The sequence below is a fragment of the Dunckerocampus dactyliophorus genome, chromosome 10 (genome assembly GCF_027744805.1).
Source record: "Dunckerocampus dactyliophorus isolate RoL2022-P2 chromosome 10, RoL_Ddac_1.1, whole genome shotgun sequence".
NCBI classification, from domain to species: Eukaryota; Metazoa; Chordata; class Actinopteri; order Syngnathiformes; family Syngnathidae; genus Dunckerocampus; species Dunckerocampus dactyliophorus.
Window position 1 is genome coordinate 18505526 of NC_072828.1, and position 14719 is coordinate 18520244.

Below are 14719 nucleotides of genomic sequence, written 5' to 3' on the forward strand. Positions count from 1 at the left end.
AGAGTTGATTGAGGGACACGCTTGCATTTGGCCAACCAAATCAGTATTTTTATAGGCCCTCTTTGCAATTACGCATTCCCAATGTTAATGGAACTTTCAGACTGAATTAGTTCTTTATGTGCTCTGATGTTTGTAGTCCATTAAATTAATTTTTATTACAGCTAAATTAGATTCACTTACTCCCTCTTAAGCGACATTATATGCTTTTGTTGTCTAAATATTCAGCTCAAGTACACCGATGGTAATTTTTGTAATTGGGTCCTATGCTTATATTAAAAGAGCAGCATTGAGGAGACATTACATGGATTTATCTCATTTGTAGATGATAGTATGTGCAGGCAGTGATAAATTACCGAGCATGCAACATTCTAGCATTGCATTAGTTCAGGTTTGAATACACATATACATCATAAATGGACAATGTACAGTATATAATGTACAGTATTTGCCTCGAACAGAACCCAGGCACTGCGGGGTGGCCGCCTGCCTTGACCATGTGGGTTCAGATAGAGTGACATATTAGGGGCACACAGATAGATAGACAGATGGAGAGAATGGGAAAGAGGGGTTTAGCGACCGGAGGAGGGATGACAGAACACTGGCTGCATCCTTGGAGGCAAGGAACACTGAAAGACAAAGATAAAGAGTCGTTACTAACACGCATCATGAATGGCGGGTATCATTAATACAAACGTTCAGGTATTTACAGTATTAAGAGTGGGAGAAGAGTTAGGGTGTTAATGTAAGGCCTAATTAGGAGTTTTGATGGTAGTGAGGGTCAGGAAGAGGACTGGACTTGTTGCTCAATCTCCATCTTTGCCCACACAAAATCTTTGAGGTCACAGCATGCCTGAGTCAACCCTGATATAAGCTGCAGCAGAAAGGTCAGTTTTATGTTTACCTTTGAATAAAGAGAGGCTCTCTCACCCTGTTGAAGTTATTAGCAGTAATGTAAGTGAGGTGTATTTGTGACCAATTTCCACTGGTGATCGGCGATAAACTGTTTCTTGTAAAGTTGGCTAATGTGATGAGCATAAATAGAACAGTTCGGTGCTTAAAGGTTCAGACAACTCCAAACAGCTCCACTACAACATCATCTGAAACAGTTCACAGCCAATGTGAATCTAATAACATGACAAAAATGTTAAATCTTTTAAGTAAAAGACATCTACTCACCGGAGATGTCAATGTCTTCCTCCTCAGTGAGCCATTGTGGGCGTTTGTTGAACAATTTGGCTCTGATCAACCAATTAGAACTCGGAGCCTGCAAGCTGACTTTGAGAGGCAAATATGAAGTCTGATTGGCTAAAAAAAACGGCTCGATTGCGAATAGTGTGTGTCATGGGCAGATTACATTGATATGGCACCACAAGAAGCTGAAATCTGATTGGACAGAAACAAATCTAACATACACATACACTACTGGAAGCACTGCAGCCAAGAACCATGCTACAAAATGGAGATAACAGCCTGCTGCGAATAAATGTATGTAATTTAATGGAACAAATACTACGATTTAAGTTTGAAATGCTGGTCGACGCGGGCTGCACTGCCGCTTAGTGGTTAGCATGTTGGCCTCATAGTCAGGAGATTGTAGGTTTGTATCCCTGGTGGAACATTTTCATGTCTCTGTCCACGTACTCTGGCATGTCTCTCTCCAGGTACTCCGGCTTCCTCCCACAGTCCAAAAAAAATATGCATGCTATGTTAATTGGAGACGCTAAATTGTCCATAGGTGTGAATGTGAGTGTGAATAGTAGTTTTTCTATGGATGGATGTAGGCCAATGCTTCTCATAAAGGTTAGGCCAGCAGATAAGGCCTTGCTGGCCCTGAATACATAAAAACAGAAATGGATGTGTTTAAGCTTAAGTGACAGTTACCAGCGAAATGCACTCAGTTCAGTGTGAGAGGCATTAATTTAATGTAAATTTGGATGTAAATGTCAGGGGTTCAGATACAGTTTAGCTCTGAAGAACACACACACAGATGCATATATAGTACATTTATTTGACACGGTCTCCGAACCTGCTGGATTTAAATTTAAAGTTGAGGTACACTCAAAACTTGCTTTTTTTTGCAGTTTTCAGTCACATCATTAACAACATGTAATAAGGTAACTGTACAATGTAAAGTTCATGAAAAATAGTAAAAAAATAAAACCTTGCACTTACAAAACAGTCATGTCAGTGATCAACAATCATGATGATTGGACATCACATGATTTTTATATATCAATACATAATTAACTTAAATTGGCCACATAACTATAGCCTAGCTTCTTGCTTTGCTTTAAAAGCAAAACAGACGGCGTGATGGCAGCGGACATGAAAGGTAACAATCCAAAGTCAATCGTCAATATTGGTGTAGCAGAAATGGTTAGGGATGTCCGATAATATCGGCCCACCGATATTATCAGCCCGATATTGGAATAAAAATGTAATATCGGTCAATATCGGTATCGGTTTCCCTATCATGAAAGCCGATGTAGCCCTTTTCGCGCCAAAGTCGCAAAACACTGCTGCCTCGTGTAGTTAACACTTTACACCAGGAGAATGGCGGACATCTGTGACTTCAATATGAGCAACATTTGGAGGCGTTTCTATGCAAAGTGTAGGAGTTTATAGATTTTGATCCCCGTTTGCCTGCAGCTGCTGCAGCAGGGGGTCCGCTTGACATAAAGTGCACATGCAGCACATACCTATACTTGAGCCAGTGCTTTGTTGAACCGTGTTCAGGGTGGCAGGACATGATGGGTTGTCAAAACACCGTTAATGGTGAGGAGGGTAGTGGGAATGTAAAAAAACGAGGAAATAGTGGTAGGCAGACGCGGCAGGCGAGACCTCTTGACCACACATTGCCATGCTCAATCGCAAGTATTTCTCAGATGTTTGCATACGCGAGTTGTACAGTGTCGTTTACAGCCATGTCACGAAGCTACTTGCTGATGCTGTATCCATTAGCTTCCCAACAGATATGTGTCCAGATAGATAGATGGATGGATAGATAGATAGATATATAGATAGATGGATGGATAGATAGATAGATAGATAGATAAATGGATAGGATACTTTATTCATATTAAAGAGAAAATCACATTTCCAGCAGCTCTGTAAAAATGTGATAATGAACTTAATCACAAAACAAAACAACCAGGGCAAGACATGAGCAATAAGAAAAATAGAATAAGAAATAGAATAAGAATGAATAAATAAATAAATAAGGAACAGATCATGTCAAATTTGTAGTGCAATAATACATAATAAATAATCATAATATATAATAATATATAATGAGTCCAGTCCTGTCCGGTCCAGTTCTTAGACAATAGGAGATATGTGATGTTAAACATATCAGTATCGGTTGATATAAGAATCGGAAATTGAGAGTTTGACAATATCGGCATAACGGTTATCAGCAAACAAGCCAATATCGGACATCCCTAGAAATTGTGTACGTATTTTGCAAACAGCACATCAATAATGACTTCCACATCAAATAATTTTACAAGATGCAATTACAGTTAATATCTGAGCCACTCAATAAAATCATGATATTTCTGTCAGGTTTTTGTGTCCACTCCACCCGAATTGCCCTTTCATCTACGACTAACAATTTCAAAATATACATAGAAGAAAATGTCCTTGTAAAGCTCTCTGCAGGTTCGGATAACGTGTCACATAAACTAAAATATGCTACAGTATGTATGGTGAATTTATACACTCCTGATTAAAATTTTAAGACCAGTTAAAAAATGTCAAGAATTTACATTTTGCACCGTTGGATCTTAAGGAGGCTCTAAGCAGAGCTTCAAAATGCTAAAAAAAAGGAAATTGGAGTGAGACAAATGTTTATTGAAGTAAACAAATTATTGTTTCAAAAGTTTAAGACCACAGCCTTTAAAAAATGGCAAAAATGTGGTTTCATTTTCATTTTCCATAAGGCCTCTTGCAGCTCGTCATTGCTGTTGAATTTGTGAGCAAGAAGACAGCCATTTTAAACTTTTTAAAAGATCATGATGATTATGCAACAAAAAAGTCAAGCGGTAGACACAAAAATGTCACCGGACCTGAGCTGGAGGATCCGATTAGCTGTCCTTCAAGACACGGAACAATCCTCGGCCTAAATGAAGGCTGTTACTGGTGCAAAGTGCAGTCCAGTAACAATTAGGCGCCGTCTGCGAGAGAAGGGTTTTAAGAAGAAAAACTTCTTCAAAGGCCTCGTCTCTTTCAATGCCAGAAAATTCCCTGAATTTGCACGAGAGCGCCAAACATGGGACATTGAAAGGTGGAAGGAAGTTTTATTCTCTGATGAAAAAAAATGTAACCTTGACGGTCCTGATGGCTTCCAACGTTACTGGCATGACAAGGAGATCCCACCTGAGATGTTTTCCACACGGCACATTGGAGGGGGCGCCATCATGGCCTGGAGTGTTTTTTCCTTGAATGGAATAATGAAGCTTCAGGTTGTGCAGCGGCGTCAAACATCTGCCGGTTATGTGGAGATGTTGCAGGGGGCATCCCTCATGACTGAAGGCCCTCGTCTGTGTGGTAATGACTGGCTTTTTCAACAGGACAACGCTGCAGTTTACAATACCCACCTGACAAAAGACTTCTTCGAGAGGAATAACCTCACTCTTTTGGACCATCCTGCGTGTTCCCCTGATCTAAATCCAATTGAGAACATTTGGGGGTGGAAGCCCACCTGGAGCAACATTCCCATTAGCCTCCTGGAAATGGGCCGAAACAAATTTTTGAGGTGATTAAAAAGAGTAGGGCCGCAGGCCTATTGGTTAGTTAGCATGTTGGCCACACAGTCAGGAGATGGGGGATACCTGGGTTCAAATCTCTGTTTGGGAATCTCTGTGGAGTCGGCGTTTTCTATCCATGCGTGGGTTTTCTCCGGGTACTGCGGCTTCCTCCCACATTCCAAAAATATGCATGTTAGAGATATTAATTGGAGACTCTAAATTATCCATAGGTATGAATGTAAGTGTGAATGGTCGTTTGTCTATATGTGCCCTGCAATTTGCTACCAGTCCAGGATGTACCCTGCCTCTCGCCCAAAGTCAGCTGGGATAGGCTCGAGCATACCCTTGCGACCCAGATGAGGATTAAGCAGCATAGAAAATGGATGGATGGATTCAAAAGACTGACACAGCTACTCATTACTGATTTCTTTTTTGGAAATTTGTATTTCTATTGTAAGGGGGTTTCATTTATCAGGTGATGAATACCAATAAATTGCTTTCTCAAATTTTTTTTTGTCTGACTCACATTTCTTCTTTTTGCATTTTGAAGTTCCACTTACAAACTCCTTAAGATCCAACAGTGCAAAATGTAAATTCTTGCAATTTTTCAACTGGTCTTAAAATTGAGATCAGGAGTGTATTCCGAAAGGCCATTAGTATCCCACACATGTACACTATCTACAGACCACACGTAAAAAGATTTTTATTTAGTGTATTAACAAATTTTATCATACATTTTTATAGGCTGTATTTTTTTTTCCACAAACAGTAAACATTATAAAAATAAACACACATGTAAAATTTTGTGATCATAGTGTATTTTTGTCTGAGTAAATCTGGTGGAATACATTTATTTCTTCATGAATGTGTTCTGTTCATACAAAACATGAAATAGTTTTCAATGTATTCTTCTATTACGACAGGAAAATCTGAAAACAATGATCTGACAATCGAATTCTAAGTTAAAATAAAAGGTCAAGATATGAATTGTCCGAACATCAAAATATGATCCAATAATGAAATGAACTCGAAAAAAGGAAGCTGGTGTTGAAACGTTTATATACTGTATATTGTATGTGAGATCACTACATTGTTTAATACTCATGTAACTCATGGTTTCTTTATGAGTTTTGCAGTTTGTGCCCTTTACATGTGGCCAACTTATCAGTGATGACAAAGTTAGATAATATTGTAAGCTTCAAATATCAGTCAGCTTTTAGATTTTTCTGAAAAAGTAAATGAAAATAACACATTTTTATGAAGGCTGACATCTCAAGTGCACTATTGAGATGCATAATGACATTGTTAACGTCCCTCAAACATCCTCTGCACGGATCCAGAATTGCGCTTAAACCATCATCAGGAGTGCGTGTGACAACATTTCTGCCATCTGGGCACCTGGCTTCCTGCCCACTTATTAGCTACATAATTTGGTTGTTTCATATTCCATCGACTTGGGTTGCTTGGCACTGAAATTCTGCAGTGCAGCCTGGATCCTGGCAACGTCCGTTGTTGAGAGTTTGAGCCGATGTCGTAACAAACAAGAGAAAAGATCCAAAGGCTGAGCTCCGGGTGGGGAAAGCCTGTTTACCCGATCCCGGATCTCCAACAGCTGCAGCAGGGCTGAGTCTTGTGATCCTTGAGTGTATGGGTAGTCCAGTTGTAAAATTAAATCCTGGATTGCTTCAGGGTCAAAGTGCATACTGTAACCATACACCTGTATGTTGTTTATCTTCATGTGGCCAAGATTTTGCCCAGGTTCTAAGTACTCCAAAGGTTCATAATATACTGTTCCATTTCCAGTACCCGAAGGGCCCCTGATGCGACTCCGCAAATAAAAGTGAACTGTCTCAAAAAAGGTTTTCCACTTGTTGCCTAAAGTCAAAGTCCAGTTATAACAATCATGGGGAAGGTCTAATTTAGTCCTCTGCCAGTCTGGGTAGTTGTTCTGGTCTGTGGGCATGATCCAACTTTCTGAGTGACTTCCCCCAAATGGATTGATATAGATAGACAACATTGGGTCCAATGTGATGTTCTTGGTAAGGCAAATTTGAACAGAAATCCCCAGTAGCATGTGGACATGGTTTGACTTGTATTTGTTACTTTTCAGAGTCAGCAGCATCCGTTTTCTCCATGATGGGTCAAACCAGTTATTTAGCCTGACATCATTGCTGACGAAGATGCCGTGGATATTGATCCGGTTATCACATTTTTGCAGAAGATATCGTAATTCCAAGTCCTGTAGGTCTGTCTCAAAGCCGATGTAATGGTCAATGGAGTCTGGAACTTCGTTCCGACATACGCCCTGGCTAAGCATGTAACCCTGATTGCATGAGGCACAGCGGGAGCGGTTCTCATAGGAACAGGATGCACAGAAGGTGCCTGCACCCACTGTGCAGGGTATCACACCCTGGCAGGGGGGATGCTCGTACGGACAGGAACAACTTCGGGTCGCCTCCAAGTATGAGCCAATGTGGTTGTTTTCACTGCAGTACATAATGGAGAGGATGTAGTTCAGCCAGTAGCTGAAAGGTCTGAAACACAAACAAACCAGTTAAGATCCAAGATGTAATTTAAACCAAAAATCAAATATTACACATTTCAACAGAATAGGCAAAATCAATGAATTCATTAATTTCAACAATTCACACTTTATCAGTAGAATTACTTTACAGCGCAGAATATTTCTGGCCCCTTTATTATCCACCTGTCTCATCTAAAATACAGTTTTATAAAAGTCAGTCACTTTCGTATTTGTTTACAACAGGGGTTGTCAACTGGCAGCCCTAAGGCCACATCCAGCATGCCAGAGCTTTCCACTGGACTCCCAGAAAAAAACATTACTGAATTCAAGAGAAGTCCTGCAATGGGTTAGGTTCCCGATGGGTGCCCATGCCTGATACCTATAAAAGGGTTAAAAAATGCTTTCGTAAAATCACGAGTATTGGTAAGAACAACAGTAAATCTGTCGGGTCAATCATGTAGATAGTAGATATAATCAGAGATAATAAGCCATTTACGACATAAATAAGACTGATGCTTGTGTGTTGCAATATATGTGTTCCGAACGTGTGGAGGACAGGAAGTGACGTCGGGGGCTCAATTGGAGTTTTTCGTCAATGTTTTTTCATGTTTAATTGCAGTAACTACATGTATTACTGTCATGTGACAAAATTCTCTTTGAGTCTTACACCAATGCACACAAAAGGGTGAGCCAGCGGTTTCTGGTTGTTTTTTTTTTGACAGCAGAGCAGCACTAGCTAGAGAACAGCAAGTCAAATGCATGCAACATATTTTGATGCTCTGCTGAATGAATGAATCAATTTGGTTGCCAAAATGAAGGCTTATATACCCAAGATCAACAGAAGGTGATCAGATGTTTATAACAAAGTATAGAACTTTTTCTGGAGAAGGATTGGATGCATGTACTTCGTACACTACAGGTAAGAACACAAATGTTTTTCAGTTAATCATAGAAATTATCTTTTTCTTGTCGTCCTTTTAAAGAGCAACCTTTATTAACATTAAAGACCTCCAAAGGAGTGTGTCTCACCAACCGTGAACCTCACGGCACATCGCTGGTTGCAGGTTACAACAACACACACATAAAAAATGCAAATTTGATCTGATTATGTTTTGTGAAAAGTCAAGACCATTCAGTAAAAGTTCTGACAGCATGAAACACATCTGTCTGTAGTGCACATCTCATCACTGTCGAGACTGTGCACAGCAGGTGAGAGGAAGCTGTACCGCCATCCGGATGCATGCTGTGTCAGCGGGACATGTAAACTGTCATGGTGACACAGTGTGCACTACAGGCATAGGAGAAGCGGTGTGTTCATGCTGTGCAAGCCATTCATTTTCTCTTACAGCTCTTTTCACAGAGATCATCTTTTAGAATTTAAACAGATGGAAAAGTCACAGATAAACCACAAAAATACATAGACACAAAACACATCCATCTTTAACCAGAGAATAAGTATACTGTAGTCACTGTAGTTTTGTTTTTTTTTCCTATTTCAAAAGGTATATCATAACATTTTATCATAAAAGGGATCATTTGTGTGACCTTCCAAAGCATGGCTGTTTTACAATTTAAAAAATGTGTATGTGCTCACACCTGCAATAGGTTTTGCTTGTGTGAGTGTGTGTGTGTGTGTGTGTCACGGCAGGTCAATGTAATTGGAGGCATCTCCAAGGGAGATAATTACAAAAGAAAGCCAAAAAACCTGGTAATGGCACATGAGCTGCGCTTATTTTACTTTCCTACTGTCATAACCTGAAAAGCATTTTAATTGTGTCTCCACAATCCGTCTTAAGGTTGCCATGAGAGGTAAATATCAAGCTCACTCCAGCACTGATGACATTGCATCAGGAGTGATAAAGGGTTCATTATTCTGCTCAGTGACACTTCAACAGGGATGAGCAGAGCTGACATTTCGATAACCATAACCCCATTAAGGTTCACATACTGTAGCCGTAAGATTCAAATGAATCAAGATAAGTCAAAGTAATGATATGAACAAAAAAATGGACAAAAAAGTCAGAAAATAACACTTTATCATCAGTAAGTAATACTTAAGGATGGGTAGACCACGGCTCAAAACTCCAAAAGTAGAACACAGGTGAAATATTCAGTACGTTTACATGCACACATTAGTCGGATGACTGTTTTAGTTCGTTCTCTCTCGAGTTTTCATACTCCTTCGTCTGAAGTCCCAGTTTACATGCTCCCATTCGAATTTGATCGTTATCCAAACTCTGTGTGCCTCCAAAATGCTGCGGGGCAATTTTGTGCACTTCAGTTTAACTGTGTTTGTTTCTCAACAAGGAAGGGACTCATACAAGCTAGTAGTTAACCTGTTGTTCTTGTCAAATGCACTCGCTTTCTACTGCTCTGACAAGATGTCTGCACTCTTTTAATGTGTGTTTCAAGGACTGCTTTAGCTCTTGTGGCCTCCTCAAAGACATTTAAAAAATGTCTGCAATATTTTAAAAACAAGTTAAAACTGTACTACTCACAAAAAGTTACGGATATGCACAACTGTTATGTTAGAGAACAGCAAGTTGTGCGTTAAGTGGATTAAGTATTGAACATGTTGGACATGTGCATTCAAAATTAGAGAAGCTCAAATTAAGTTCACCTGTAAAGTTTATACAGTAGTACATAATGTCTTGTGAGAAATGTGAGTCATGTATGACGCAAAGGCTGCAAAAGTAAAGGCTACTGCTATAGAATGGATTCAATACATTCTGATGGCTTGCTTTTACTATTTAAAAACAAACTTTCCACTGCACTGTTATTATTTTGAATGCATTCATGGATTACATGTCAGTGACGTCTACATTTTTGTATATGGGCATTCCATTCATACTTATCTCAATAAAGTTTGATTAAGCGGACAATTGTACCTCTTTTGGATGTGCTTCTCACTCACTGAAATACACTCCATTCATCCATTTTCTATGCCGCTTATCCTCATTAGCGTCGGGGGTATGCTGGAGCCTCTCCCAGCTGCCTTCAGGCGAGAGGCGGGGTATAGACAATCATTCACGCTCACATTCATACGGAAATATAATCATTAAATGCTTTTTTAGCTGTATTTAGAATAAGAGGAAGACTTTATCCACACCTGTTTTATCTGTATTACCGATAAATGAAATATTGATGTTAAGTAATTTTGATGTTAAGTAATTTTGATGTATTCTATTTCATTCAAATTTGAATACAAAAATGAAGTTACATTATGGCTGTTTAATATGTTTTGACTCAACGGGGAGTTGTTCAGGTGTCATGTCATTTTATTCATACACTTTAAATATATTGGCTTATTTCAGCATTTTCCTGTAGCATTTGTCCCCTCGTTGGTGAAAAGACAGCCCCTCCTTCCATCTCATTCACTTGTGAATTTAATGCTGAAGAGCTGCGCCATTAGATAGATATACTTTATTAATTTCCAAGACAAATTCTCCAAGTCCTCCAAAGAGACTGGTGTATGCCCGCTCCAATGTTCTATAAAAGCATACCTGCACATGCAAGAGGAATCTAGTTTCCAATTGGATAATCCGAATACATGAGTTTTCAAAAGTGAGGAGACTGAGGGTTCAAAGCTGTCCAGAATTTTATGGTAGGTTTAAACAGAATGTAAAAAAAAAAAAAATCCAGAAAAAATAACATCAAATAAAGGTTAATCAATATTATTCAATTGATAGCACGTACTTAGCATTATTGTAAGTCACAGAGTTAATGCTGCTGACAATGGGTGTGAGATATTTTTGGATGACCATAAATGCCAAGGATGGCCTCTTGTGGGTAAAGCTGGTCATAAATTACATGGCTTATGGTTTCTGACTTCATGTTTGCAGGTACTCCTATGATGTTTCTCTTTCACCTCCTGGTTGGGTCTCTTTTCAGGCTTCCATATGTGTTGGCATCACAGAGACGTAGCTTGTCATGGTAGTCAGTTGTGTTAAGAATTACTGTACATCTCCCCTTGTCTGCTGGCAGGATTGTGATGTCTTTGCTCAGCGATGTCACAGCTTTTCTTTCTCAAGGGAAAGGTTAGAAGGGGGTGCCTTGGCGTTAGAGAGAGCTGCCAACACTTAACTTAATTTGTTCCCCTTCGGTTTTAGTGATTTTTCCTAATAGCTGATTCTGTCACCGTGATCAGATCAACTGGAACTTGTAGTTTCATGGTAAAGTTCTTTAGTTTTTCAGTGGTTGAGTTCCCAGTTTTTTGCTGCCAGAAAGTGGTACGTCTCAGTTGTAATTTCTGAAAATGTCTTGTTTGTCTTGCTTTGGTTTTGCTGTTGAGCAAGTCGGGCTTTGGTTGTGCAAGAAATCGCCTTTTCACAGACCTCTTTGGGAAAAATCGTTTGCAGTATTTTGTCTCATTTTACCTGAAGGCTTTCAATGGTAAAACTGACTTGTCTTACTCTTACTCAATAGTTGTTTTTGTACCTTTTCCAGGATTTTGTCATGTAGCCTTCCATGGTGGAGCATAGGCGTAGGATTATGGGTACGAGACTCTTTTGTCTGCATCCCAGGTTAAACATATGATTTTGGTAGTCTGCAACATTCGGAGCCATCCTTCCATATTCCTGCACCATTTTGAGGGTATAAAAACCAAAATGTATAGAATTAAAACATTCAATGCCCTGAGAATTTACATGACTGGCAACATAAATTATACTTTATTAACTCATTCTATACTTTATTAACTCATTGAATACCAAAGACATATTTATTCGTATTTATAAACCCGAACGCCCAATCCCAACAACGTACATATGTTCTACTGCTGATTACTAAAGAACTTTTTTTCTGATAACGGGAGACTAATCTTTCTTCTGGTAGGTTCCATGTTTCCATAGAACACAATATTCTGTGTGCCTTGAAAGATTGTTTAAAATTGCTGGTTGTAAAGGGGTTGTCTTTTGAAAAATGTCTGGGATTGAATGAGTTAACAAAGCAGATCTCCACTCAAACAGGGTGGTCTTTGTCTTTATGCTATTTAAATACTAAATAATAAGAGTTTTAGCAAGTATTCTTTGACCATTTTGTAAGGTACTCAAAATCAGGTGGCGAGCTACTGGTTGGAGACCCCTGATGTATATGTACATTTTATGCTTTATTATCACATATTTATACATTATTTATGACTTAGGGTGAATGTTATGTGTTTTTAAAAAGAAAATGGCCTGTTTTTGGATGAAAGAATAAAAGTGTAAAAAATAATTTTTAAAAATCCACAAATTTGAGGGGTCACAAATGCTGAATCGCAAATATATGAGGCTCCACTCTGTGGTCACCAGGATTGCTCACATCTCAGGAGGGATTTGGAATTGGATGAAAAATGAAGGAGTTAGGCATAAAAAAATGGCAAAATAATAATATTAAAGGAAAAACGCATTCACACCAATTAGGCAAAAAATGTGAAAGCATGCTCACTAAAAATAGAAATGTGTGCCTTGAATCAAACCACTTTTTCCTTGGTTCGCCCTGCTCCATTCACACCGATGACAGCGAATGTTCTGTCACTCAATTTTTGTTGTATTCGACTTTTTCCATTATTTCCACCTCCATTTCCATGAAAGTCCGCTTCTTCGTCCTTGTCGTGTTCCTACCAAATACAGAGTGTATCTGTAGGGTGGGGAGCGACTTGAGCGTCATTGCCAAGGGATTTACCATCTTTTCTTGGTAAATGGAACTAGAAACCATGGTGAGAGTTTGCGGGCATCAGTATGGATGGCTATGATTTTGGATGAGTGTATTGTAGGGCCTGGATGTGGCGTCTGTCTGCCAGCCTCATTTTTCCTCCAATGTTCTCTGCATAGCTATGCAGGCTTCCTTCCAGACCCGCCTAGCTTGTTCAAGATGGACATGCACTGATGCCACATGAAGTTCGGACTCCCTCAAAGGGGGACATTCCCAGTGCAGAGCTGGTCATAGAATTGTGTGCATACTCAATCCAAACTAAGTGTTCTGCCCAGGTGGTAGGATTGGTTTCAGTAACAAATATAAGGGCTGACTCTAAGTCCTGGTTGAGTCTCTCACATTGTCCATTTTTCTCTGGGTTTTCCATGAAGTCCGAAGACGTATCTACAAGGATTTGGGGCCACCGTTGGGGCCACTGTACTGACAAGAGAGGGCATCCGGTTTGGTTTGATATTTGTAGAGCCTGTTCTGTAGGTAAGTTGGAACTGGAATCGGGGATAAAAACAAGGCCCATGTAGCTTGAGTTTAGCCTTTTAGCTGACCGTATGTATGAGAGATTTTTGTGGGGTCTCCATACCAGAAAGGGTTGGTCAGTCCCCTCCAACAGGTGGCACCGCTTCTCCAGGGCCAGTTTGACTGCCAGCAACTCCTTGTCACCCACATCATAGCTCCTCTCTGCCAGGGAAAAGTCGCCTGGAATAAAAAGCACATGTGTGCAGCTCTTGGTCTTCAGGCCTTTCGGACAACACTGCTTCAACCCAAGTGTCCAAGACGTCCACCTCGACAATGTACTTCCTGGAACGGTCAGGTTGGATCAGGATTGGGGCGGTAGTAAACAACTGCTTAAGCTCCTGCAATAATTTTTCTGCATGGTGGTTCCAACTGAAACTGGTCTCAGTTGATGTTAATGCAGAAATGGGCGCCGCAACGCAGCTGAAATTTCAAATAAATCAGATAAAAGTTAGCAACCCCAGAAATCGCTGCAGGTCCTTTCTGGTCTGAGGTGTTGGTCACTCTGTGTAAAATTCTGTACGATTTAGCACCAGACTAAACTTGAAAATGCCAAGAAGATCACAGAGGACCCTTTATCAACTCAACTCTGGTACATTTTCTTGAGTTTTATTTAACACTTACACTATTTGTAAATTAGGAATAATAATTGCTGTTACATACCAGTGGTCTCTCCAGTCTTCTCTTGTTACAGTCATTTGAATAGTTGTAATATTTTCTGTTGTCTACTAGATTTACCCATTATTTACTTTGTACAACCATATGTTTCTTATGTTCTTACTCTTTTTCTTGTGTTTTCTTTCTTTTCTTGGGAGAATGAACAGAATAAGAATTTCATTGCATAGTATAACTGCCTGTTTTACTATGCATATGACAATAAAACTCTTGAATCTTGAATCATAGTTATGTCTCAAATGTCATAATTTGTATCAGGGGTTTGAAAGACACACACTTTTATCATCATGATGGTCATAAGAATTGTCAAGCACTTTGATGAATACCCATAGATATGTGACGCTTATTTTTAACAATTTATTGACCAAATTCACCTCCCACTTGACCTTCTGGTTCTTGAACCCAAGGAGGTCAAACGGGTTGTTACCGGTTCTTCAACCTTTGAGATAGGTTAAGGCTTGGTTTCCTATTTGGATCCGGGTCACCTCGGCTGCTCCAATCCAGAGAAGTGAAATCGTGTGGTTGATGCTCAAAGTTCTTGCTGGTTCCTGATTGAATGAATCTGTTC

General features: G+C 39.6%; 1 protein-coding gene across 1 annotated transcript in view; it reads right to left on the reverse strand.

Annotated features, from left to right (window-relative positions):
* Positions 1 to 1983: 1983 nt before the first annotated feature.
* LOC129189074 (BMP/retinoic acid-inducible neural-specific protein 3-like) overlaps positions 1984 to 14719 on the reverse strand; it is a 67018-nt gene continuing 54282 nt past the window's right edge. The window contains exon 8 of the mRNA XM_054790382.1: positions 1984 to 7282. Coding sequence (XP_054646357.1) covers positions 6166 to 7282 — 1117 coding nt within the window. The 3' untranslated portion in view covers positions 1984 to 6165. The remainder of the gene's footprint in view (positions 7283 to 14719) is intronic.